Source organism: Cucurbita pepo, chromosome 2 (assembly GCF_057944985.1).
Source record: "Cucurbita pepo subsp. pepo isolate OVF chromosome 2, ASM5794498v1, whole genome shotgun sequence".
NCBI classification, from domain to species: domain Eukaryota; kingdom Viridiplantae; phylum Streptophyta; class Magnoliopsida; order Cucurbitales; family Cucurbitaceae; genus Cucurbita; species Cucurbita pepo.
Window position 1 is genome coordinate 11,966,571 of NC_141799.1, and position 27,637 is coordinate 11,994,207.

Here is a 27,637-nt window from a genome sequence, read left to right on the forward strand (position 1 = left end):
TTCTTGAATAAATGAAGAATCCCAATTAGGAAAAGTATTAAGATCTTGTGTAAGTGACAAGTATAGTGTTTAGGGACAAGATCCTCGTGTCTTGTAACATCAAAATTTAAGGAAAAACAAGTTTATACTTGCGTTTGGAGGGTAAGAAAGTTTGAATGAGTAGTGGAAACTTTCAGCTGATTAAGTGATGGAACAGGGAAAAAAAATATAGGGTGGAACAAGTTGGGTCGGCAGCATTAAATTCTGCAACCATCTCACTGCTATGGTGGATCCCATAGGTCTTTTCCTTCCCTTTCATTGCACAGAAACTGGGTTGGAAATGTAGTAAACTCTGCATCCACCAGATTCTGGCAAATCCGTAAACAACACCGCTGGTAGATATTGTTTTCTTTGGGATTTTTCTTTCTAGCTTTCTCTCAAAACCGCTAGTAGATATTGTTCTCTTTGGGATTTTCCTTTCTAGCTTTCTCTCAAAGTTTTTAAAACACGTCTGTTCAGGGAAGTTTCCACACCTTTATAAAGAATGTTTCGTTCTATTTCCCAACCACTATGGAATCTTACAATTCACCCCATTCAAGATCCAGTGTCCTTGTTGACACTTGTTCCTCTCTCCGATCAATGTGGGACCTCTCAATCCACCCCCTTTGGGGTCCAGCGTCCTTGCTGACACACCGCCTCGTGTCCACCCCATTTAGGGCTCAGCCTATTCACTGGCACACTGCCTCGCGTCTACTCCCTACAAGGGCTCAGCCTTCTCACTGGTACACCGCCTCGTGTCCATCCCCCTTCAGGGCTCAGCCTCCTCACTGACACACCGCCTCGTGTCCACTCCCTACAAGGGCTCAGCCTTCTCACTGGTACACCGCCTCGTGTCCACCTCCTTTCGGGGCTCAGCCTCCTCGTTGGCACATCGCCCGATGTTTGCCTCTGATACCATTTGTAACAACCGAAGCCCACTGTTAACAGATAGTGTCTTCTTTGGACTTTCCCTTTTGGACCTCCCCTACACCCATTCTCCAATTTACATTTACGTGAAATTCAATCAATGAGGAAGGGTATCCACCCAACTTTGATGAGGAAAAAGCAGTGATTGTGACATAAGGGAGGTGAAAGTAAAAAAGAAGAGGCGTTTTGAGAAGGGGGTTGTGATGAAAAGGAGGATTAGTGGGGAAAGCTATTGCAGAAGTATATTGTTTATGGATGAATGACAGCACTTACTGAAACAAAACTAGGAACTTGGGATTGGTGGAAAGAGAATATGTAATGTTTGCCACTAAAGGAGCAAGTTACTGTGAAATTTACCTGATTGGATGCTAACACACTTGCCAACCAAGCAGAACTCACATAACTTCTAAGTTCATCTGCATAGCCATTACAGGGAAATGAGAGTTTATAAGGCCATGTGCATGATGTGACAAAGAAGAAATACAAAGAAGTAGGTAAAATAAGTTATAAATGCACATGAAAGAGAGAGAGAGAGCATTAAATTAATTTGAATTGAAAAGAAAAAGAGAACATTTGAGCCTCTTGTGGCTCAATAATAAACTTGAGGGCATGGTCCAATATGGAAGGAATGTTATTGAGGGGACCAAATTGGAGGGTGGATTGATATAAGCTAAAAGGCATGTAGATAGTGAATACTAGCTTCATTTGAACCACTTAGAATGAAAGATTGATAAAGCCTCTACCTCCCTTTCCCCTTCCATTTCTAAAATTATATCCCAATCAATACAATTATTTGTGTAGTTGGAAGGAAAAGGAATAAAGAGCTATCTTTGAGTACGTCTCAATCAATCAATGCTGCTCAAGTTTCAAATAGGCATTCAAATAGGCATTTCCGTCATTCCAAATGATTGTAGTTCTTCAGAAGCTGATCTTAACAACCTTATTGAATAATAAGACCTTTAGATCTAAATATATCAAAGAATAATCTCAAAACGATAAGAAATCACTTCAAATGAAAGTAAAATTTGAATTAACTTGTTCATCGAATATTAAAGTAAGAATACTTGTTTGAGATTCAAATCATTCTTCAAGGAAGATTCATCGAGTTAAAGCTTGAACGATTCTAAGCCTGCAACATAAATTACATAGAATTGCAAAGAAACTTAGTCATTTATGAAAAGAGAGTACAAATGCTCTTTTCATGTCTCCTTGTCTACATTTCAATAATAACATACATGACTTTATATAGTCTCAAAATGTGAGTCTTGACCTTTTAAAAAACGATTCAAGAGTTAGTAACATTTATATTTTAGGCTTATAACTAGTCACGGTGTAATGCAATCGAAAATTAAATAAAAAGTCTTCAAATATATCAAGTTCATACTCGATAATTGAGATGCCTTGATCTATGTCAAGTTGGGTTCTTCAAAAAGTCATGGGCTTAAGAAGAACATAAGACGTGTTCTCCCCTTTCAATCTCAAATTTTATAAAAAATGGAATGTCAAAGAAATTTAGTCACTCTTACCTTCCCTGAGACATTTTTAGAGCGGTAACTTTCCTATTTTACGATTATAATTAGCTATGATGTAAATATAATTTTAAAGTAAATAAAAATCATAAAATATATTAAAGAAACCACGTTTTATTATTCTTTAATGCGACATGTATTCTAATAATTTGAAATTACTTTCTTTTTCTCAGTTTACCTTATTATTTTTCAATTCGTTTTCTAGTTTATTTTAATATATATATATATATATATATATATTATTTATGGATCCTTTTCCCAAATGTTTTACTTATAGTTTTATTTATTTATTTATTATTTATTGTATTTAATAAAAATTAATTTATCCATCAATTTTGGAAATTCTAAAAAGGAGAGATGTTGGGAATAGAGAAGATAAATGTTATTAAAATACTTCTGTTTTATGTTGGGAGGAGTGAGATAAATTAATTATATTTGATTTTTTTTAATATAACATATATAATTAATTATTCAATTTGTGAAACACATATTTACCAGTAAAATTTTATATAATTTTATTAAATTAATTTATATAAGAATAATTGTTAGGATGGATCGATAAATATTCAATGAATAAAAAAAACTAAAAGTTAATAACACAGTTTGACTTACTAAAAATTATCTAATCAATTAAGGAAAATTATTGAAAGTTTATAATATATTTTTTTAGATAATAACAAAAAATAAATAAATTACTCAAATATAATATTATTATCCGATTAAATTAAACCAAAAATAGTTTTGAAATTCATAATTGTCAATCTCGTTAAAAGAAAAAAAAAATGAATTAAGAAAAAGACTTAGAGGGAATTGAGGAGCATCGGTCAACAGAAGTTCGTTGATTTAGTGGGTACATATGATTACGTGGCGAAAGATGATTGGGTGAAGTACTAGACCCGAGATTCTGTAATCGGAGCAGATTTAAACTCCCAAAACCCTAACTTGTGTGCTCTGTGTCATTGACAATAATCTCCGAGTCCCCAACGAAAGAGAGCACCAGGACCGGTAGGGTTTTAGATACACCTCTTTCTGGGTTTTAGCAGCTCTTCCCCATGCCGAACAACATGGTTGCTGATAAGGGCAAGAAGGCTAAGCACTCTGACAAGCCCGAAGACGACAATTCCGAGGTTATCGATGAGAAACTCGTCATCTCTATCGAGAAGTTGCAGGAAATTCAAGACGAGCTCGAGAAGGTATTGGTTGATTCAATGCTTATTTGCGCTTTCACTGTATCATTCTTTCTGGTATCGTTTTTTTGGTTCTTGCGTACCCTGTGTTTGGCGTTTACCTGGAGGACAATGATGCGAAGCGATAATCGCTAGTTTCTGATCTATGTTTTGTGTTTTGTTGTGGCAATTGTGGTGGATGGGTTTGGGTTTACATTAACTCTATTGGATGCTTTCGAATTTTCTTTTACGGGGCCATTTCTTCTATTTTATGACAATTGTTGCCCAAAGCTTGAGGCTTTTTTCATGGATTTGTTTGAGAATGTCAATGCTGGCGTTCAATTGCTTTCATCTGCTCTTGGGAAATCTGATTGTTCGTTCTTAAGCCCATTGAGGACGAGTGGCGTTCAATTCGCTCTCATTGATACCCGGATAAAATGAATTACGTTAATGTTCATCTTGATTACACCCTGCGAGTTCATTGTTCCTGCAACCCAACAGCTATGAAGTTTGGGTTGTAACTTATGGTTGGGTGTTTCTGTTATTTCTATACATGTACGTGCCCCTAAATACTGGGGCAAGATGGTATCTTGCTGATAGGGTGACATAAGTTCTATTTTATAATCATGGTGTTTATTTGGTTTGATCTTCAAGATCAATGAGGAGGCCAGTGATAAAGTCTTGGAAGTGGAGCAGAAGTACAATGAGATACGAAAGCCTGTCTATGACAAGCGAAATGAGATCATCAAATCAATTCCTGACTTCTGGCTAACAGCTGTTAGTGATATCCTCTTAAACTTGTCATTTTTGAATTGATTATGAGCTTGTTGTCATTCTGAAGAGTTCCATAACTGTTTCTTCCTCAACATGCAGTTCTTGAGTCATCCCGCTCTTTGTGAACTTTTAACTGAAGAGGACCAGAAGGTATGGTTTCTCTCTTTTTTCCGTTAATTTGTTTTCAAAATTGTAAATGAAATTGCAAGTAAAATTCTCAATTATAATAGTGAAACTAATTTTGAACTCTCACAATTTGGTTATGATATTGTGAGTGTCTAAATGTCCATTAAATGTCGTTCACTGTGTTACATCTTGTGATAGATATTCAAACATCTCACCTCCCTGGAAGTCGAAGATTTTAAAGATGTCAAATCGGGTTACTCAATTACCTTTGTGAGTTCGAATTATTCCTCTATCTTGCACCCTTACAGTCATTTTTCTCCATTTCTCTTTTGTCTTTTATTGTTATTTTTTGTCTTTTTGTTCCTTACATTCTATGCCAATTTTTTCAACCAATGAACACCTTCAGGAGTATTTGTTTTATTTCTTTGATTCTACAGAACTTCAACACCAACCCTTATTTTGAAGATACAAAGCTGACGAAGGCCTTCACCTTTCTTGATGAAGGAACAAGAAAAATTAATGCTACATCAATAAAATGGAAAGAGGGAATGGTGAGAGTTGTTTTCTCGGATTAGTACTTGTATTAATTAGTCTAATATTTTCACTAATTGTTTATTGTACTCTATATATCTGAAGGGCTTACCTAATGGATTTAATCATGAGAAAAAAGGGAACAAACGGCCCCAAGCTGAGGAAAGGTTGGTTGTTAAAACCTGTTTATCAATGATCAACATAAATATATATATATATTGTATATTTTATGGTTATTTGTGAAAGCCGTTACTGTACCATCTAATTTTTGCTGGTTCATTTGTTATACAGCTGTCATCCAAAATCCGGATTAGCTATTTGAGTCAAAACTATTGTAATACTTGATTCCAATGAGGCATTTTATTTCTATATGCTAGAAATCTGTTCTCTATATTCACTAGGCTGAATTGCATTATAGAGAACAGATTCTAGCATTTTATAAACATAATTTAACACTTCAGATAGCATATAAACTTTTGAGAATATGTAGAGCATAGAACTAAATGAAAGAACGGTTAAGATAAAATCCAGCATCAAGAACACAAGAGATGATAGAAGATTTACTGGAAAAAAATGTTCAAAAAAACTTGAGAGGGAATGGAAAGAAAGGAAAAAAAGTTGCTAAGTTTCTTACAGAGGAGATAACTGAAAACTGAAGTCCAAATCTCCGGGAGATGGGGAAAATAACTGATAGAGCATTAAAAGGAAAAGAGTGGGTGGAAGAAAGTGTATGTTGTAGTAATAATTTGGGTGGCTTGCTATTTTATCTCATCTTCTCTTCTTTCTTTCCCTTTCCAATTATCTTTTTACCTGATTTCAGTTTCCTCAGAGATCTAGAGATTTGTATTTGAGTTGATAATAAATAGGAATATAGCCACAGAGATATAAGCTAAAAAAATGGGGTGGTTTATTAAGTGTATGCCTCGAGACTTATTCTAGTACCACAGTTCTAAGATTGCCTTAAGGCTAAGGTCTCAAATGCAATTATTAAGACTAAGAACATGCATTTGATTCTCATTTTTATTCTGCAAGATCTTGATACATTCAGAAACATCCATGATGGGGGGAAAAACCCTTCTGTTGGATGATAATTCATCAGTTTGAATGATTGATTAGTTCTAGATTAGTGTTTAATTTGGACACTGTTATACTTCTCTTCTCTTATTTTCTGAGAACTGAAGTTTAGATTTACTACCACGCATATTGGGTTTGTAGATCTGGAGAATTTGAGATGGAATTACTTTTTTTCTTCTTTTGTTAAAAGGATTTTTTATTTTAAAGTAATTTGTATTGAAAAGTTTCAAAATGGAAGGAAAAGGTCGTGTATTAGTCTGATGTCGTCGTAGACTCAGCTGTAATTTACTATCAAATAATGTATTAGCAAGTGGCGTACTCCTGTGGAAGAATGAGGAATATGCCTGAATGTATATATATTTATTTATTTTCCATGATCTCACTGGTAATACACTTATTCCTGTTTTGGATGCAGCTTTTTTAGCTGGTTTAGTGATACAGAACAGAAAGATATTGACGACTTTCATGATGAGGTAAGATGAGAATATATTGCATAATCTTCAGATCACCCCTACAAAAAGTTGTTTATTTGAATATGATGTTTGCATCACTCGGAGCAGGGCAGCAGCTCATGGCGTTAGATTACATATCTCACCAAGACACACACGCACACACAAATCTTTCCATATTAAAAAATGAGGAGAAGTATAATCTCTACGATTATTGCCCTTTCACTTTAAAATAAAAGCTATGTTTTAAAATTCTCTTTCGGTTGCAGGTTGCAGAAATCATCAAGGAGGACTTATGGCCTAACCCTTTATCCTACTTCAATAATGTATGTTTATTTCTACTTCTAGGTTTCCCTCTTCTCATCACACAAGCTGAAATTGTTTTTGATTGATGTTTGCTGCATGACTATTTTCTTTAACAGTTATTGTACTGTGATACAGGAGGCTGATGAAGACGAATTGGAAGAAGAAGAATCTAATGAAGAGGTGAAGAAAAATTGTTTTTGATTGTTATCGTATATATAGTTCACTCATGGCTGTTCTGTAATCTTTTGTGCGTCTGTTTCTCCATTGCTTCTTTGATGATGACTTTGTTGCTCATTGTTGATATTTCCGTGGAGAGTGGAAATAACATGGTCTTGGGATTGTGGGGTTGAGTTACTTGTTGCTAATTGAGTTCGACTTTCCAAGTGAGCTGATCACCATTTTCTATTTACCTCCTTACCTAATTTGTTCATGTTAGCAGGGAAAGGAAGATGATGACTCTGATGAGGACGATGACGACCAAGACGACGACAATGAGGCAGGTGATGATGAAGATGATGACTAGACAACTAGTGAAGTTTACATCTCTCCAAATGGCTCATTTCTGTAATAGTTGCTCAAGTATGAAGTGGTTGGTAAAAGGAGAATGTTGATCGTTTCTTGTGGTAGCCTTCTTCCGGTGGGTCTGTGAGTTCAGTTGGTCAGGCATTTCAACGCGACTCTACTTTCTCCCTAAGAGCCCTTTCGTTTTCTTCTTCTTCTTCTTCTTGTTGCCTAAATTACTCTCTCTAATATATAGATTGTTGAGAATATTATGGTTTCAATCTTATGTTTTGTTCTAATGCTAACATTGGAGTAATGGTGTGTAAAGTTATTTGGATTCCTTCTTAATGCATATGTATTCATTCTGGTTTTCCTCATCCTCTCAAAACCTCCACTTGGTGACACCTTGGTTCTGTTGTTGCCATGGCTGCTATTCATTCGGTGGAGTTCAACAATATCAGGTCTTGACTCTTCCAACACAAAATTTGATACATTCCATTCCTTCATCCCCAAAATTTGGATTTCTTCGAGATACAATTACACATTTTTATGCAATATGAATGATCAAATTGGTGTTGTTTCATGTTTTCTGTGAAGGGTGGGTCCTGCAGAGCCAGACACGAGTGTCATTCATTCCAAGGTGAAGTTACCATATAAAAGAACAAACCAAAAAAATACTTCATTAGACTAAATGGATGAGGACGAGCTGTAACCGACACTTCTGGGAAATGATGACCACCTTACACTTGTATAGACATCGCTTTTCCTTTCTGAGAGACATGCAAAGCTCTGCAGTACTTTGCACGTTTGATTCAGCTGTGTTTATCTTAGATTACATTTTTTTCCCAATTTTTGTCGCATCATAAACTCAAAAAATGACATGTTAGACAATGATATTATATGTCCCGACCACACTTTTTCACGCTTCGTTTTGCTGAAGTTTCAATTTGCATGTTTTAACATGTTACTAGGCTAAAAGATTGTGTTGTCCACGCTACGAGCGTGATTCAATGATGATTGACATAAATGTATTTGTTTAGATACGTTGTATTTAACCTTTATTTTCTGTTTTTGTTTCTATTTTTCTGCATCAGTTGTCCACTTAAAGAACCTGCCAAAGATGAAAATTTTCAAATAGGAAGGTAGTTCAAAAGCTTAGCTTTTATCCTTTTTTGGGTGAAAAGACTTGAATTTTGTACTTCATAGACTCAAAATTAATGGAAAAAAAAGGTTTTAGGCAAGGGCAAACATAGCAGGATGAAACCAAACACTTACAAAAACCACTTTAAATGACCAAAGCATGCCTACCAACTGTCATTTTCCATCCTTAGCGGCAGCCTTTTGTTGGGTATAAAAATGCATAAAAAGAAAAAGCTTCCACATCACTCTGCAACTTAAGAACTCCTTCGAAAATGGCTAACACAGGCATCCCTACTGTGGACGTTTCTCTGTTCTTAAGTGAAGGTGAAAACGAAGCCAAAAAACAGGCCCTTCAAACCATAACTGATGCTTGTTCAAGCTATGGCTTCTTTCAAATTGTGAACCATGGAATCCCCGTTGAGTTTCTTAAAGAAGCTCTGCAACTGTCAAAAACATTTTTCCACTACCCTGATGAGATAAAGCTTCAATATAGCCCCAAGCCTGGGGCTCCCCTTCTTGCTGGCTTCAACAAGCAGAAGACAAATTGTGTAGACAAGAATGAATATGTCCTCATTTTCCCTCCTGGATCCAAATTCAACATCTACCCACAAGAGCCACCACAATTCAAGTGAGTTTTTTGAGATTTGGGTTCTGTTCTTTTGATCTTGCATGTTATGTTGGATTCAAAATGGTTTGATATGAGTATTATAAACATTTTGGTTGTGGCAGGGAAACGCTGGAAGAGATGTTCCTGAAACTAAACGATGTGTCCTTGGTTATAGAGAGCATATTGAATGAGTGTTTGGGGCTTGCTCCTGGTTTCCTCAAACAATTCAACAATGACAGAAGCTGGGACTTCATGACTAATCTCTACTATTTCCCTGCAGCTGATGTGGGAGAAAATGGCCTCATTCACCATGAAGATGCAAACTGCATCACTTTGGTGATCCAGGATGATGCTGGAGGCCTTCAAGTCCAGAAGGACAGCGAATGGATTCCAGTCACCCCTGTTGAAGGAGCTATTGTTGTGAACGTGGGAGATATGATTCAGGTAAAAAAAAACACTGTTGTTATAAACATTGAAGGAGCCATTGGGCTAGTGAGAGATCTGTTTGTTTGAAAGATTTTGTTTTAATGAAGGTGTTGAGCAACAAGAAATTCAAGAGCGCCACACACAGAGTGGTGAGGCAAAAGGGAAAAGAGAGATATTCTTTTGCATTCTTCCGCAGCTTGCATGGAGACAAATGGGTGGAGCCATTGCCAGAGTTCACTAAAGAAATTGGAGAGAAACCCAAATACAGAGGATTTGAGTTCAATGAATACTTAGCGTTGAGATTGAAGAACAAAACCCATCCACCTTCAAGAGTGGAGGATGAGATTAGCATCAAACATTATGAAATCAATTGAAAAATATATGTAAGAACAGAACCAACCACAGAGAAAAATAATGTAAAAGCACTTCCTGCCATCTCTATCTGTTGCTTTTACTGTCATGAAAGCTCGAGAGAGCCCTTTAAACTCGCTTGTTGTATGGTCATTTCATTTCATCATCCTACACTATGTTCAGTCTTTATATTAGAAATGTATGAAGAGAGAAAAAAAAAAAAAAAAACATAGTGTTTAGTGGACATAGTTCATATTTGCTTCCCTTATCTTTTTATTATTGTTCTTGTTTCTTGGAAGCTTAGGTTGATTTTGGATTACTTATGGCAGCAAGCTTCACATCATCCCTGAAAATGCCAAGTTCCAGAAACACACACTGAGAGAGAGATTCAGGTTGAGGTTGGTATCTCAATTTTTGCTCTTTTCTTGATGAAACTTGTTCATTCTTGACCCATTAGATTGGTGTGGAATAGTGTTCAAGCTTTATGTTTGAGAATTCTGATTAGCCTTAGTGATAATTTAGGCCTCTATCATGTCATTTGTTTGAGCATGTTGGACGTTTATATATGTATGATATACTTGTAGGAGCTTGTTATAGGAGCGAAACGATATTCATTATATGCCCTAGAGAGTATGAAAGGATATATGAATGAACATGAGCTGTTGTTTTACGTTTCCTTAGTATCAAGTAGGGATGATTGGGGAGTAACCCTTATTCGTAAACTTTTCTAGAGCGGTTAAGGTCTACTTGGTATGCAAAGTTTAGTTGTCACCCACAAAGGGCCCATGTATGGAGAAACAAGTGGTCGAAGTACTTGTGTGTTTATTAGAGCATGGATTACCTCGTACACACAAGACTTACCCCAAGTTCCATTACAAGGGTAATTTGAATTACGCTCAATTAGTGCAAGGTTGATGATAGATTTAGGAAAACGAAAACATAGAGCTAAGCATATCGGAAAGATATACACTATGGCCTAGAGGGCTTAGGTATACACCCCTAGGAGTATATAGGGGTCAGGTATACCCTCCTTTATAAGGTTAACATAGGCTACATGTCATGGTAACGGTAACGGCTAACATTAGGGTTAGCATATTAGTACATAGCTTAAGAAACCGTCCCAAGGTCATAAAGATGAAGTTTATTGAGAGTGTACAAGTAAGTTGCTTACGGAGTAGTTTATACCCATTCTTGTTACCCTTTGTTAACAATTATAAAGTGGGTCGTATATATGCAGTTTAACCTTAAATTTTTTATATAATGAACAATGTCAAATTATAAATAAAATAATCAAAACTATTATTAAAGTTGTATCCAAAAATTAAAAATTAAAAAAAAAGAAAGACACGTTAAATAGTGAGTCAGCAATGTCCATAGCATGTCCATGGCCATACATATCCTTATCGAACACGTGTTCGTAGCATATCCATGCATATCCTTCTTCAACACTTGTCTAATATGGACACTCGACTTAAAATGAAGTTTTCGTGTTTTATAGCAAAGATCTGTTGATAATCCCTGACCTTAACAAGGTCACATCAAATTTGAAAATCGAGTAAGCTCTCTTCTCGATTGTCAGTCCTTGTTGTTCGATGTTGACCATTTTAAATTACATTTTTATGTTATGTTAATTTTCTATAAATAAATTAAATTAGAGTAAATTAAAACTAAACTAACCTGAGGTTTTATAATTTTCAATATATACGTGAATTTAACACAAAAATTATACTCTTTAATGTCTATGAAACTTTAATACAATAAATTTAAAATATAATATAAATAAAGTTTAGGGTTGTCTCGTGTCCCTTCGCAAAATTGCAAACCTTCTAAGACATTCATACTCACTTACAACAACAATCCAGTCATAATCTGATTTAGCCACAGTGAGTTTGCAGTAACAATGACCGTCATCGTTTAAAAGTTTTTTTGTTTTTGTAATTAAAAAATGTTTGAACCCGACAATCCAACTTGAAAATAGAGGGCTGAGTTGGATTGTGCCAACACAAACTTTTGGGTTGGTAAAAATAATTCATCCACCCGACCCAACTACACCTCTAATTCAAATACTAAATTATTACAAGGACTAAACCATTACTTGTACCAAAATTGCAAAATCAACGCACAAAAAAATATAAAAAATATGAGTTAATATTGTTAACTATTTGATTTTTAAAAAATTAAACTTATAAATACAGAAGCTTAAGTATACGTTGTTCAGCTCTAGGCGACGCAAATCTATACTCGGTGTCGGGAGTGAATACTGCGATTGCAACAAGTGGAGCCCGGGTACATCATTGAGCCTTGTCCCCTAAACAGTCATATCTCAATACTCACATCTGTTAAGACTTAGCTCCTTGTTTTGACCTGAAGCTTGAGCCCCACCATTGTGTTTACAAATTGCATCATAAAAAGCCTCATCGAGTGGCTGACTTCTTCAGCAGGCTGAGCCTGCTGGCATTGCTGCTACCCGGACTGCCACCATACCTGCTAACTTCAACTCTCTCAATACTTCCTTAACAACATCTACGGTTACTATCATATCATTGTATGTCTGTTCGCTAAAATCATATCTCCATCCGTCATACCTAAAATGTCTCAAAATATATCTTTGGGGAGGCTTTCCACCACCCTTGGGCCCTATAGCCTAAACGAACTACCCGGTGATATATGTGTGGGTCACAGTGAGAGCGAGCATTGTGAGACAAGTGTCTTGGGCATCTTCCTTTAAAATGGGTTTTTCAAGGACAATGTCGGACGACATAAATGTGCCGAAATTGCGTCCCTGTCCATGTGTAGGATGGATTATGCGCCGGTTATCCAGAATAGACTCCAAATGACCAAATGATATGAACAACGAATAACAATATTCTGTTTCTCTTCTTAACACCCTTTGGTTAGAGGTTTGATTATGTTAATTGGACACTTGGTTCGCCTTCCACCGACTCCAACTTTCGATTGTTTTTCTATTTCTTTCTTCCAATGACACTTGTTACTCTTCTTTGCTTACCACGCACGCACCTCCACCGCTTCCTCACCTTAACATCCAAACCAACAACAACAAAACTTCAAACCCAACCAATTCATTTCTTATTCTCTTCCTGGGTTTTCAACATCTTCATTTCTTCACCCAAACATGGAACCCGGAGCTCCAAATTTCTTTAAAGTTGTTCTTAAAAACTTCGACGTTCTTGCTGGGTATCTCTCTCTGTCTATCTCTCTGTTTCCTTTTTCCAGTGCATGATACTGATACATTGGCATTGATTTGATGTGCAGGCCTGTTCTTGGTCTTGTCTATCCTCTGTAAGTTTCATTTTCACTCTCTGCTGTCGATTTGGACTGAATTTGATCATTTTCAATACTGGGTTTTGGGCTTGTTCTTGCAGATATGCTTCAATCAGAGCCATCGAGACTAAATCACAAGTCGATGATCAGCAATGGCTTACTTACTGGGTTTTGCACTCTATGCTCACCCTCTTCGAGTTGACCTTCGCCAAGGCTCTTCAATGGTAAGGCGTTGAGGCAACTTCTGGTTACTCAATTGCTTTGAATTTGATTTGATTTGATTTGTTCCATTGAAACTTCCTCGTGACAGGATCCCACTATGGCCATATGCTAAGCTGGTTGTTGTCTGTTGGTTGTCTTGCTTCAATGGAGCTGCATATGTGTATGAGCAGTACTTAAGACCTTTAATGGTGAACCAGCAGAACGTGAACGTGTGGTATGTTCCTAAGGGAAAAGACCCTTTGAACAAGCGCGAGGACATCATCACTGCTGCAGAGAAATACATTCAAGAACATGGAACTGGAGAACTTCAATACGTGCTTGACAATGTCAGGCTTTACCCTTCTCCCCTTAATTCACACACCTTCTAACGCCTAAACTGATGCATTTCTTCTTCTTCCATTACAGGCCGAACTGAACAGGAGAAATGGCAGCAGCTATTATGGTTACGCAGAGGAATATGAATACTGAAAACCAAGACTAAAATAAGAGTTGGGAGCTCAAAACATGGCTGAAAGTTCTCTCCTTTTTTGTTTCTATGTTTTTGGTCTGTAAAAAACTTGTCTCTTTCCATTGTTGTAGCATATGGTTTGTCCTGTTTTTGGTCTTTGTTGTAATATCAAAGCCTACTCAATAAACGTCAAGAGAAGTGTAGTTATTATTACCAATTTTCACTGCAATCAGACAATAGAAAGAACATAACAACAAGCTTATGATGAGCGTTCTGTTATTACAAATCCAATGGTCAGGTCAATGGCCAGTTAACAATCATGATTCTTGAGACAAACACATATAACAACTGTAGAGTTGCTTGGCAATGATTCAGCCTTGTTTTCTCTCAATGTTTAAGCTCAAATTTTGTGGGAAACTTCAAATTCACTCCTCATTTTCATCTTCAACGTTGGTAGTGTTCTTTGATTGGTATATGTACTCTTGAGCCTCAGCTAGTGCTGACTCCTTGGCGTCTGCTGCATACAAAATCAGCTTGATTGCTGCTGCCATCTGCATCAAACGTATAATCATTATACAGTGGAGAGTTATAAAAGTATCGTTTTCCAGTCATTCATGGAGCTCTTACCGGGAGCTCTTCTAATTCAGGCATCTGACAAAAGATTTCTATGTCCCTTAATTTTGCAAAGTAGAAATCTCTTTCTTTTTCCAAGAGATCCACAGACAGTTTCAGTTCTGTAATCTGTTCAAAAGAAGAATTGCAACAAAAAGAGCATCAACTAAGAGCAAAGTAGAAACACGGCAGTGGCTTTGGTTTGCAGCCTACCTCCTTGGACAACGCTTGAATCTCTCCAGAAGAATGTGCCCTGCTCGTTACGCCGTTCTTCCCCGGCTTCGATCCTGGATTGACAAGGCGGAATAGCTTAAAATATGGTTCATTGCCAACGAAAATAGATAAGTAAACCAAGCTGAGAAGAAGTTTTACTTGGTTCAACTGGGTCACAAGAGCCAGGGCTATGTATATTATGTGTTTGCAGTGATTTAGCGGCCTTCTGGCAGCCCTTCATCATCACTCCACCCTTTACACCCTTACATCGCCGCTCCACGGGGTTATAGTTTCTGTTAAAGACGTTCATTGATGACAAAATGGAAAGAAGACACGACAGTGTTTATAAAGTAGGAGAAAATTAGCATAGCATACTCATTCATTATGCCACCGTTTACTGAATCACAGTAGCGTTTCAGCCATTGCAAGAATTCCAAGTTATCCAGTGTTCTACCTTTTACAAGCCTATTGACTTCAATATGCTGCCACAAATAACAAAGGAAACAACATCTTTCTAGCTATCAATCACAAGACATGTCAAGAGCTGAGATAAAAGACTGCCCATTTCATAACATACCTTTTCAATTTTCAACTTATTGAATACATCCTGCAACACCTTGTAATTCTGGATCATATCGTATTCAGTTTTGGCATCAAAATTGACCTTTTAAACACATACAAGACAGACAACTCAATACCATACAGTAGCCGATGATTATTCTCACAATCTAGAAAAACATGGATAAGAGATAGAACTAACCTTATGCATTGGGACAGATCCTGGGTAGGTCATATCAATCATCTGACACTGCACAGCCCCGGATGCAGCCTGCACAGAACGACAAACACAGCAAAAAGGATACTGAGATAATCATAATCACTCCAAGATTACTTCCAATAGTAATTTTCCTTGCAAGTTGCAATGAATTCAATATCATAATAATAGCATATGACTTGCTCTGATAGCTTCTCAGAGAATCTCGCATGACTAAATTTTGTTTCACTAGAGTTCATACATAATCCAGTGCCCATAATTGTTAATAACCCTTATAGATTTCAAGTTTTGTAAACTAAGATTTCAAAAAAACAGCTACATTCTGGGTTTCCTATCCTATGCTTCAATCTTACAAGGAACTAGTCAGTCCTCAACGAGGAGCATAATGCAAACGGATAATGTGAGATTAACACAAGAACATTATGACCCATTTCTTTCCTTAAGTAAAGGTAACAAAATTACTATCATATGTCACAGTTAGCCATTGCCCAGAAACCTCCATTTGTTCTTAGAGAAATTCAACCAAATCCAGAAAAATAAAGCAACTGAAGAACATGGTTTGAAAATGTTCGGAGGTTGGAGCAAAAATTGATTCCTCTTTTTCAAGCATTTCTACAAACACAAACGTGTATACCACCATATATCCTAACATCGAACAATGGATATCCAAAAGGAAAGAGATGGGAGAAACGGGGGACCGACCAGAAACTCAAAATGCATAAACAGAGAAAACCCACTTCAGTCATTACAATACAAACATTAAACCCAAGAACAACAATGGCGAAAGGGAAGAACAAAAGAAGCAGAAAGAAAAACCTCTTCAATGCGAGAGAGATTGAGTTGAAGGCAATTGTTGATCCATGTCAAAATCTCATTCCTACCGACAAAATAAGCACTGTCCATCATTCCAATATTGGAAGCCATAGTCCCAAAGCAATTCCCAGAAGACCCAAATCATAAAAATGGGAAAAAAATGCAGATGGGAAGAGAGGGGAAAGCACAAAAATGTTTAAAATAAACTGGGAAGGAAGGACGACGGCATTAAGAAGGCGGCTTATGGCCTTACATCATCAAGGGGGAAACGATGCTTTAAACAAATTTCAAAAAGAAAAAAAAAAACCCCATTTGGAAGATCTTAACATTTTCCAAACGGAATATGGAATTTGAACGGTGGAGGGAAATGAGCGTTCCACGCCGATAACAAATTAAACAGAGATTAATAGCTCATATTCGCTTTACTTTTTAGGATGGGATCTAATTTTGAAAAAAGAATAATTAATTATTTCAATGGGATGTTCATATGATTCCATGATCCATCCTGAAATTTTGGTGTAAATGTTGTTATTATTTTGTCTTTAAATGTTGAATTTTGTGAAGTGAGTAGCAAATGTTGTGTGCCCAAATGGAATGGAGAGCCTAAATAAATAGCTAATAGCCAAATGGGTGTGGTGTGTGATTGGAAACCCATTTAATTTTTTTCTTTTTCTTTTTCTTTTTCTTCTTTTTTTTTTTTTTTTTTTTTTTTTTTTTTTTTGTCTCTCTATGGATGAATGAGTCTAAAAACTTTTTAAAATTTTTAACAGCATTTAATATACTTTTTAAAATTTTAAACTGTAATAAATTTGATCGTATTTACCATTTTCATAAGAAATTAAAGAATGTTTTATACATTCAAAATGGTTATAGGTAAAATTATCAATTCGGCTCAATGCCCTCCAAGTGTAAAAGTCTGAAGGCCGAAAAGGGTCGTGGTAATTGAAACATAAATTTGTTAGGTTATAGAGTCGGTTTATTACTAAATAATTATATGTAGTTATATATGACAAATGTAAATGGTTATATAGTAAATGACTGTATCTAGTAAAACTATATATGATAAATAGTTATATATGGTAGATGATTACATAGTAAACTGAACTATATACTTTAGGTTGTGTTATGAAAATGTACTTTTCTACCTTCTTTGTATTCTCTTGTATATACTTGAAGTCATTAATATAAACCTTCTATTGCATTTTCTCTCTATTGTTTTTTTGTGTTCATTTAGATTGTCTGTGTGGTGATGTTGTGCGGTCCTAACAACTAGTATCAGAGCTAGGCGAGAATTGCTCCAATCTGATGATGGAAAACTAAAAAATTGGAATTAGGAAGTTTGATAGATTAGATTTTGGTTTCTAGAAGATGCAGATTGAAGATTACCTATATCTTAATGTACCCCTGTTGGGGTGAAATCGGATATTATGACCATGAAACAGTGGAAGCTTAAAGGATTGGCAAACTCTAAGGGTGATCCAATTGACGTTGTTTAGAAACATGACATTCAATATTATCAAGAAGAAAATAAAGTCTGATATGTTGAAGGTTGTCGAATATGTACAAAAAAAAAAAATAGGGTGTTGCTGTTGTAGAGAAAAAAAAAGACATTTTTGGATAGATCCTAGAAGACCAAAGAGTAAGCAAAATCACAAATGGAGGATGATAATAATTCTATAAACTCAAGCAGGACACATTAGGGATACTTTAATCCTCAGGGTCGACAGCCCGGTTGAATCCTAGATTTGGATTTATATGTATCTTTTTCGTTCGTCTCCAAATAAGAAGATGTTTCGAAATTTCAAATCTGAAAATTTGGAGAGGGCGTCTCTTGCTGACAACAAAGTCTTGGAGATTGAAGGAAAGAGGATGTGATAAGATAAGGGATCACTACAAGGGGAGTAAGATTCGAATTACCTTGTTGATCGAATATCTCAAGACAAGAACATTGTTTGAGATTCGAATCACTCCACAAGCAAGATCGATCATGTCTAGCTTAAATGATTCTAGTTGATCAAATATCTCAAGACAAGAACACTTAATTGAGATTCGAATCACTTCACAAGCAAGATTGATCATGTCGAGCTTGAATGATTCTACATGCAACCTAAACTACATAGAATTGCAAAGAAACTTAGCCGTTGGCTAAAGAAGAGCACAAATGCTCCATTTACTCCATTTTCCAAGTCTACTTACAAATACAACATACATGGCTTTATATAGCCTCAAAAATGAAACTATTAAAGGCATTCTACAGGGTGTAACATTCATAGTTTAGGGCCATAATTAGCCATTATGTAAATTTAACCTAAAGTAAATAAAAAGTCTTACACTACAATAACTCTAAATTACTCAAATTGTAACCCACCCAAAATTTATAACAATCAAACTTCATTCTTCTTCGATGTGGCATGAATTGAAACATCTTTTGATAATTTTGACAACCTTTTCTTCACATCTTCATTGAAATATATTGTATGATTGATGTCTTTTGGTTCATATCATGATGGCTTCATAAAAACTTCTACATGAAATTAGTGGATATTAAAGGATGTCAGATATATTCTTGATCTCGAGAATAACCTAATTTTTATTGGTGAGTTGGATAGCATAGGATATGCAACAAATTTTGGGAAGAGTTTGTGGAAGATTGTGGAAAGTGTTATGATGATAGCACGTGGCACAAAATCTTGAACCTTGTACACGGTATATAAACAAGGTTATTGTTCTGAGGGTTCCAATTCAAGTCTATGGTACAATAGAGTTGGACATATAAGCGTCAAAAGGAATGAAGATTTTGGTTGTGAAAAGAGTTTTAGAAGGCCTAAAATAAGTTGATATGGGTTTTTGTGAGAGTTGATTTATGGGCAAACAGAAACGCCTTAGTTTCACAAAGGCTGCCAGAGAACCGAAGAAAATGTGGTTGAAAATGGTTCCTACAAACGTTTGAGGACCATCTCAAGTCCACACTTGGTGGATCAAAGTTTTACATCCCCTTCATCGATGATTTCCGCAGGTAGGTATGGATTTATTTCCTGAAACACAAGTCAGATGTGTTTGGTGTTACTAAAAAGATGAATAAAACATTGAATGAGCGGGCAAGGAGTATGAGTATTCATTATGGATTGCCAAATAATTATGGGCTGATGTTGTAAATACACCGCAATAGAGGACCATCAGTATCTTTGAAGTTCAAGTTGCGAGAAGAAGTATGAACTGAAAAATAATTCAAGTACTCTAACTTGAGGTATAAAAAGAGAAGTATTTAATATATTAAATTTTGTGTATGATTATTATGTCACTCTAAATGTGTCTAACTTGTACAGTGTCACAATCGTATCAAGAAGAGAGTTGATTGTGACCCCATATATAGTGAGTCACAAGACAACATGCAAGTGGTGTCTATTTAGCCACGTGAATACTAATACAAGTAGTATCATAATGAGACCGAGGACGACGATACATCATTCAAGGCACTAAGAAGAGTATGCATGAAAGTCAAGTTAAGACATAAACAAGATTAAAGGCAAAAGTGACATCAAGAGTGTCAAAGACATGCTCAAAGAGGACAGGGTAGAGCTCCGGGTCATAACCTCAAAAGTTGGAGCTCCAACTTGAGTTTTAACATGTAGTTCTCAAGTTAAGCTCTATAGCATTCATGGGTCATATGACCTAAGTGAACTACGCATGTCATATATGTGTCACAGTGTGAGCAACTCTTGTAAGATGAATGTGTTGGGACTCTTCATTTCGGAATGTGCCAATATTACACCTCGTACCTTGAGTTAGAGGTTGGTATATGAGGTTGCTCTTCAATATGGTATGTAAAAATAATTTGACATGGATACGAGAGGGTTCATACGATGTTCGAATGGATGTCCGAGGTATCCAGCTATTTCTTAAACTTTATTGCTCGAATGCTTACATCTGCAACTTATTCTTTGCATTTGGGCTTTTTGTGGCAACTCAGCCCAACACAAGTATGGACATTAGAGCAAATGTCCAAACCAAACTCCAAAAATCCCCAACCAGAAATCTCTCTCGCTCACCGCCGCCATCTCCGCCGTCGTCCTCACCACTCTCATCATTGGCGGCGGAAAATCATCTAATGCAGCCGACATAATCAAGAGTGTCTGCAACGTCACTCGTTACCCTAATTCCTGCTTCACCTCAATAATTTCTCTCAACTCCTCTCCCGAACTAATTTCCCTCAACGAACTCTCGAATCTGCCCCGATCGCTAAAATCCCAAACCGCCAACGGCAACGGTGGAGCGGCTTTGAAGGACTGCGTGAGACAAATCGTTGAGCGATATTCAGACATGGATGTTTAGTGAGATGACGGAGCAGGAAAGTTGTTTGGACGGACTTGAGGAGATGGATTCGACGTTGTTTCCAGAGGTCAAGACTGTTGGATGAAAGTACACGAAAACTAATTTAGGGAATGATCATGAGTTTATAACGAAGGAATACTGAGAATGTTTGATTAATCCACCCCACCTAAAGGTGTGAAAATTATCTTATTTATAATCAAATAAATTACAAAGATATGGACATAGTAATAAAGGGAAATAACAATAAATGGAAAGATCCTCAAGGTAATAAGGCAAATATTAGATATCAAATATAATATCTTTGCCTTATAATAAAATATCAAATATAATATATATGGTAAACTATAATTTATTACTAAATATCCTTAACAAATACTCTCTCCAATGGGATGAGGTCGTATGGAAAACCAAAAGAAAATCATGAGAGCTTATGTTCAAAGTGTACAATATCATATCATTGTGGAGAGTCGTGTTCATCTAACAAAGATTAGGATGACAAGGTCTATTGGATTCGCGAGCAAAAGTTCGGCCATAGTAACTAAAATCCACGTCATTGTTGCGAAATTTGATATTGCCACTTCACTAAATCAATTTTAAATTTGATTTAGAAGGTTTTTTTCTTTTTTTTTTTCAATAAAAAATTTGTTTTTTCCTGTTCTCACTTAGAAATTTGGGTCTGGTTCAAAAAGATACAATTAGAAATTAAGCCATTGGTTGGTAGTACATAAAGTTGATAAGTATAATTAGCTAATCGATTTAAAATTAGATTACAAGAACAAATATAAAAGATCACGGACAAACCTAATAGATCACGTAAATCAAAGACTAAATAAAGTAAAAAGTCTAACACAGGAAGAAATCCGAGCCACCAAATAGGTGAGAAAAGAGAAACTTCAGATGAAGCATGAGTTCTCTATCGCCCATAGCTTGAAGACAAGATCGACCTTAGGGGTGTCTCTCCGATTCGTGAGATCTTAGTTTAGCTCAATTCAGTCCTCTTTTGACCTAATTCAAATAGAAGTCAACAAAAAATCAATATATATCCTATAAATACTATTTTTTAATTTCTACTCTCCTAATAAATTGACTCTATTTTATGCATAAAGTAAGCTAAAATAATTTATGTTGTTTGTTATTTTATAATGCATTTAAATTCTATTTCTAACAAAAAAATAAATAAAATAAAATAAAACACGTAGTAAAAATTCAACACCTGTCGTTTATCACCTATATGCTCACTTTCGTTGGGGACAAATCAACGCACCTTCTTCCCTCATGTCGTTTCACTCCCAATCCAAATCAACAACTATTATTGGGCTCCTCACAATACGATCGCGGGTTAATAATTGTATTGTATACACTAAATGGTTCGACCCACCAAACAATCTAGCCATTGCATTCTTTCCATCTTCGTTAATGCATACTCAATTCATAAGAGCTCATGTCATCTGAAAAAGATAGAGTGTTATAAATATGTTTAGTATAGTTTATGTATAAACATAGTTTGTTCACTAGCTTTGACAACCTCGTTTGGATGTTGCATATCATCTCGTGTTTTTTGAAACTATCTTCAAGAGTACAAGGTTTAACATTTTCAGCTTCGTTCTTCTTTTTTAATTGTAAGCTTTCGCCGACGTTCATTAGGGTTCTTGTCAAGATTCGAAATGATCTATTATTAGTTTTTATTATTATCATTGACCTTTGTATTTCATGATGTTGATTTTGTTTTCATATGTTATATGACGACACTAAAATTAAATTGTCAATGCCTATTTAGTACTATATATTTGTACGTAATGGTCCATTGCCTATTGTAATTAGACATGTGGGAGTATTAGTGTTGAATCGGTATGGCAACCATAGAGAGGGGTGAATAGGGTTTTAACTATTTATACGTGATTAATTTTTTTAATTATGAAACTTTTTACAAACGAGTAGAATTACTATAACAAAATAATAATAATCAACTAGAACAAGTCACAATAATAATTTTGAAATTAAATAGGAAAGAACTAGAAAATATAACACCGGAGTTTTACCGTGGTTCGGTCAAACTTGACCTACTCCCCTCCTCAAGCGCCTCTTGGGAATTTGAATAAATAACTTTTTCGACTCTTTCCACAGATCAGAGCCAAGCCACTACACCACTCTTCTTACGAGTTCAAGAGTAAACTCAATATTTTCCATGACGCAGAATCAAACTGGTATTTGAATTTGGTACTAACATACCACAACTCTCTCAAAGAGAAGATTTACAATTTAGATCACTCACAACTATTTTCTCACATTACAATAAAAAATCAATAAGATGACTAAAAATAAAATTGGAAGCTCGAAAAGAGGAACCATGGAGGTTTTAGAAAATTGAAAATGAAGAATTATGAAAGTTGTGTGTGAAAAAATGTGGAGGAAGTAATGAGTTTAAATAGGGAAGAAAAGTGGCAAAAGGTAAGAATTAATATTGACCATCGAATTGTGTTGGAAGAAAAATGGAAGGGGGAGATTAAGAGTAAATAATAAAAAAGTTTTGTAAATTTATTATTATTATTTTTTAAATATAATAATACAATAATAATTAAAATTATATGAGTAACCACCCAAATTTTAAAATATAATAATGTAATATAGTAATAATAAAAATCGATGTGAGCATATTAGATTCAAATTTATATTAAGTATAAATAATTTTATTTAAGAATATAATAATAAAAAAAACTCCATCATTTGTTACCCTCCCAAAATTATAAATGTCATACTTTAATTTATCCATCGTTTTGATTTAGCTGCTACATCATCACATTGGATATGTTCTCTCGACTGTAATTTTTTCGTTTTAGCTCTGATTTGAGTGATTGAAAAGTCGTTGAAATCGTTATTCCCAACTTTATACTGTGTACAGTTCAAATACTGAAAATGGTTAATAATTAAGAATAGATTTGTTATCATCACAACATCAATTAATTAATTAATTAATATGAGATTGAGAGCCAAAAAGCCAACCATTAGAAGTCATGAAATCGAAACACACACTTATAAAAAAAAAATATTTTCATTCATATAAGATATTAATTTCTAAGTAAAAAAAAAAAAAAAAAAAATTGATAAAAGTATATTTTTTTTTCCTGTAATAATTGAAAATTGGAAAATATGTGAAGAAAAAAAGATAATGAAAAGAAATAACAGAAACGCACCCTGTGGTTGGGGCACCATCTTAACGGGGGAGAGAGGGCCCACTCATTGTATGCAAAGCCAATAATTGTGCTTCCCTCCCATTTGCGTAATTTTAAGGCTACCCTACCCACAAACTGAACTCAACGGACTCCCCACGTGTCACCTTACTATTTTAATAAAAATATATTATATTATTTTGAGTTAAATATTTAAGCCTTAGCCTTATCTTTTACTATACTTTGGTCCATGAGCCCTATCTAGGGTCGTTTGGGTTATATGGGTTCACTAATACTACATACAGACGATTAGTATGCAATTCTTGATTGTGAACTGACCTAGACTATTGATGGTTTACTTAGTATAAAGGAATGTGATATCAGAGGTCTGTCGCACATTAGAGGATACTACTGAGGGAGATTAGATTGTGCTTAATAGAGAAAGCTTAGTAGTAAACAGTATGGAATCTATTAAGAACTTAGATGGATGAAGGAGGTTAGTAACCAACTTGACTAAACTATTCATCGACCACCACCTAAAATGCACGATCTCCAATGAGAGGTTGAGATTTGTGTGATTCAAGTGCTCACCATGGATGGAAGGTCATCTCCTCATCTAATCTTCCTCATCATATCATTGCACTATTATTTTTATATTATGGTGCTTCATGCATATGTGTGATCGTTACAATTATAAACTATTATTACGAGTATAATCATGATTTATCTTTACACATATGTTAGGATGTCACAGTTCACACACTTGATCTAGATGAAAAACAAAAGATGTAAGAGGTAAGAAAAATATATATGGAGACACTGCGATGAAAAACTCCAGGTCGACTAGGGTTTATTTATAGTTATAGACAAGATAATTCATCTTAAAAAGCTAAATAGATGAATAGACAAGATTCTATCTTAGAAACTGAATAAAATTATATCGTAGAAACTAGATAAGATTCTATCAGAATATAGTTGTGCTACACAATCAAATTAAACTGTTAAGTTCCTTATGCGTTTAAACTTAATCAAATTAAACTATTGTTCTCTTTCGAGTTTCCCTTGACGGAAAAGAACGCTTTGATCTCCTCCCCAACTGTTGTTAGATCTCACAATTCATCTTCCTTTAGGGCCCAACGTCCTTGCTAATTCTCGTTCCCTTCTCCAATCGATGTGGGACCCTCCAATCTATCCTCCATCGAAGTCCAGCGTCCTTGTTGGCACACCGCCTCATGTCCACCCCCTTCGAGGCTCAATCTTCTCGCTGACACATCATCCGGTGTCTAGCTAATAGCCCAAGTCCACCGCTAGCAGATATTGTTATTTTTAGGCTTTCCCTTTCGAGCTTCCGCTCAAGGTTTTCAAAATGCGGCTGTTACAGAGAGGTTTCTACACCCTTATAAAGAATGTTTCGTTCTCCGACATGGGATTGAATTTGTAAGTTAATATGTGAGGTAAGGTGGTAGGATAATGTATAACAATTCATTGGAAGGCCATTTAACAAATGGGTGTATAATAAAACCTGTAGCCAATATTCGTACTTGAATTTTCTCTCTCCTATTCTTTGTATTCATTTGATCGAGTGTGTGTGGGTTGTTGAGCGATCCTAACAATAGGTATGAGAGGGAACAACTAACTTGTTGGAATCCTTTTCCATTTTAAGGAGTAGTTTGGTTGCATGATTGAGGGAGCAGGAAGTGGTAGCATTTTAGCGTTTTGAAAGAGAAGAGGCAGGTATACAAACTTAGAGATTTGAACTTGCACCAGCACTTAATTTTATTGGTTTGACTATGAGCTTAAAGCATGTGTACATTTGAGAACATCCCAAACTGTGATGGAAAAAGGGTAGAGAAAATGGTATGAGATTAGAGAAAGATTATACCTTCTCTAATTCAACCCCTATTCAATCTGTGTATACATCAGCGCAAGTTCCCAAACCATGAGGAGGCAGGAGGCAGGAGGCAGGAGGCTCAGCATCCCATGACTGCACAGTTGTACACAAAATGGCCTAATTGTCTTGTGGCAAGCACTTTCCATTTCAGCTCACCTCCTTCACCTGGGGTCCAAGAGTATATCTCAACGTAACGTCCACCATAAGCCCTCGCCCCACCCAGAACGAGTATTCGATCACCGCAAGCTCTAAACGCCACCCCCCAACCATCTGTTGAGACCACACGCTCCGGCAATTGGCCTAATACCACCCACGAGTTTGTTGCCTTATCATATCTCCTAACCTCGCAACGTGTATAATCTGCAGAATACAAAACATTGTTTACAACTGCAATCAAAGGAGGTGCTTCAACTGCAGCATTTCGCACCTCTTCCTCCTTTCGTCTCGGGTACATGTTCGGTATCTCACGCCATGTCTGAGTCTTCATATCGTATTCTTCGCCACAAGTAAGAGCGGTGTAACCTGGCCCCATTCCTCCAATCACATAGAACTTTCCATCAACAAACACTGCTGAGCACAATTTCCTTGCTTTATTCATTCTAGGAAGATTCACCCACTTTCCTGTATCAGAATTATAAAGCTCAGCTGATCTCAGCAGTTTTCCATCAGCGTTGCAACCACCAGCTAGTATTGCAATTCCTCCAACACTGGCTGAACCAAACAAAAACCTGGGTGTGTTCAGCTGCATCCCAGATGACCATTTGTTATCCAAAAGACTATATCTATATATAATTTGGGAAAGTGTTTCCATTCCAAAAACAAGAAGTTCAGTACCAACACCTAACGATTCCTTATCCGACGACATAAAACATTCGTTCGACGTCATTACAGGCAGACGCATCCAATGGTTAGACCTCGGATCAAATGCATCCCATTCAACAAGGCTGCAAGAGAAGTAAACCCAATGTTCAATGATTCCCATCTGCCTCCTTATTTTATAAATTTCTCCACTCGAAATTACAGACCGAAACCCCCGATTTATCGACGCAATTCTTCCATATTCTGATCTCGAGCACCGGAGAAGACATGTTATTGACATATCCCGACCAAGTTTGTAGATCAACAAGCTTGTATCCTCCCTGTCCTGCTGCTCCTCCTCCACTAACCTCTCTTCCTTCTTTCCATCATCCACCAACACCTTGCATGCCCTTTTTGCTGAACGTTCCCAGTAATGCCTCCTGTATGCCATCTCCCTAACATGGAAACTATATTATAAACCCTTTTCCTCCCTCAAACATGTTAACAATTAAAACAGATTCTCCTCCCCTGAATGGTTTCACATGCCAATCACAGTGCCATCTAAATCAAACCTAAGTGCATGCAGGGGACGGGAACAAATCGGGATTGAAATTATATGCATGCCGATCAAAAACAGGACAATGAACAATCAATATACGCATGAACACAGCTTAATTTATCAAAAACAAGAAAAGGGTTCCACACACAACTCCATTTACAAAGCCCCATTACAGCTATAACTAAAGAAGAAGCAATGAAACAGAGGAAGCGCTTACAAATTGAACAAGCTCAGAGGTACCCCACAGAGAACACTACGGCTGCTGCTGCTGCTGCTTGGCTTGTGAAAGTATTGTGTGTGCATTATGGCATTTAAATAGTTAAAGAAAAATTGGATGAGTCTTGAGAAGAAGAGCAAAAAAAAGGGGGGAAATGGGGCCTACAATGCGGTGTATCCGTGTAAGAAAATGGGCGTTTTAAAAAATTGAAGGGCTGTTCTCGCGGCCTCTTCACGCTTTCAACATTTGGGGTCTCTCCCATTATTTACTTTTCAACCTCTTCAAATGGCGGTATTCATTTTTCTCTTCATCTTCTTCCAATTTGCACCCTCATTTGCTTCCCATACAGACAAAATATAACTGAATTCATTACACTATTTTAA

General features: G+C 36.1%; 5 protein-coding genes and 1 pseudogene across 5 annotated transcripts; 4 read left to right on the top strand and 2 right to left on the bottom strand.

Annotated features, from left to right (window-relative positions):
* Nucleotides 1–3,421: 3,421 nt before the first annotated feature.
* On the top strand, nt 3,422–7,773 carry LOC111789244 (NAP1-related protein 2). The gene is made up of 10 exons (XM_023669956.2): nt 3,422–3,667; nt 4,295–4,417; nt 4,514–4,564; nt 4,739–4,810; nt 4,978–5,091; nt 5,177–5,238; nt 6,561–6,618; nt 6,864–6,920; nt 7,036–7,080; nt 7,340–7,773. Exons 1-10 carry the CDS (start codon nt 3,527–3,529, stop codon nt 7,421–7,423), a joined length of 807 nt encoding a protein of 268 aa, XP_023525724.1. The 5' UTR covers nt 3,422–3,526; the 3' UTR covers nt 7,424–7,773.
* A 985-nt stretch (nt 7,774–8,758) lies between these two features.
* On the top strand, nt 8,759–10,169 carry LOC111788748 (flavonol synthase/flavanone 3-hydroxylase). The gene is made up of 3 exons (XM_023669223.2): nt 8,759–9,169; nt 9,271–9,592; nt 9,682–10,169. The coding sequence occupies exons 1-3, from the start codon at nt 8,814–8,816 to the stop codon at nt 9,946–9,948; spliced, it is 945 nt and encodes a 314-aa protein (XP_023524991.1). The 5' UTR covers nt 8,759–8,813; the 3' UTR covers nt 9,949–10,169.
* Nucleotides 10,170–12,986: 2,817 nt separating this feature from the next.
* On the top strand, nt 12,987–14,094 carry LOC111787602 (HVA22-like protein a). Its single transcript, XM_023667617.2, has 5 exons — nt 12,987–13,120; nt 13,199–13,225; nt 13,309–13,431; nt 13,518–13,755; nt 13,835–14,094. Exons 1-5 carry the CDS (start codon nt 13,059–13,061, stop codon nt 13,895–13,897), a joined length of 513 nt encoding a protein of 170 aa, XP_023523385.1. The 5' UTR covers nt 12,987–13,058; the 3' UTR covers nt 13,898–14,094.
* Nucleotides 14,095–14,114: 20 nt separating this feature from the next.
* On the bottom strand, nt 14,115–16,635 carry LOC111787601 (microtubule-associated protein RP/EB family member 1B). Its single transcript, XM_023667616.2, has 8 exons — nt 16,294–16,635; nt 15,463–15,531; nt 15,280–15,366; nt 15,078–15,184; nt 14,862–14,995; nt 14,703–14,776; nt 14,505–14,618; nt 14,115–14,428 (listed from the first exon to the last, which is right to left on the bottom strand). The coding sequence occupies exons 1-8, from the start codon at nt 16,399–16,401 to the stop codon at nt 14,303–14,305; spliced, it is 819 nt and encodes a 272-aa protein (XP_023523384.1). The 5' UTR covers nt 16,402–16,635; the 3' UTR covers nt 14,115–14,302.
* Nucleotides 16,636–20,165: 3,530 nt separating this feature from the next.
* LOC147793712 (pectinesterase 3-like) lies at nt 20,166–20,707 on the top strand (annotated as a pseudogene).
* A 4,831-nt stretch (nt 20,708–25,538) lies between these two features.
* LOC111788547 (F-box/kelch-repeat protein At1g74510) lies at nt 25,539–27,397 on the bottom strand. Its single transcript, XM_023668902.2, has 2 exons — nt 27,255–27,397; nt 25,539–26,933 (listed from the first exon to the last, which is right to left on the bottom strand). Exons 1-2 carry the CDS (start codon nt 27,338–27,340, stop codon nt 25,760–25,762), a joined length of 1,260 nt encoding a protein of 419 aa, XP_023524670.2. The 5' UTR covers nt 27,341–27,397; the 3' UTR covers nt 25,539–25,759.
* Nucleotides 27,398–27,637: the final 240 nt, after the last annotated feature.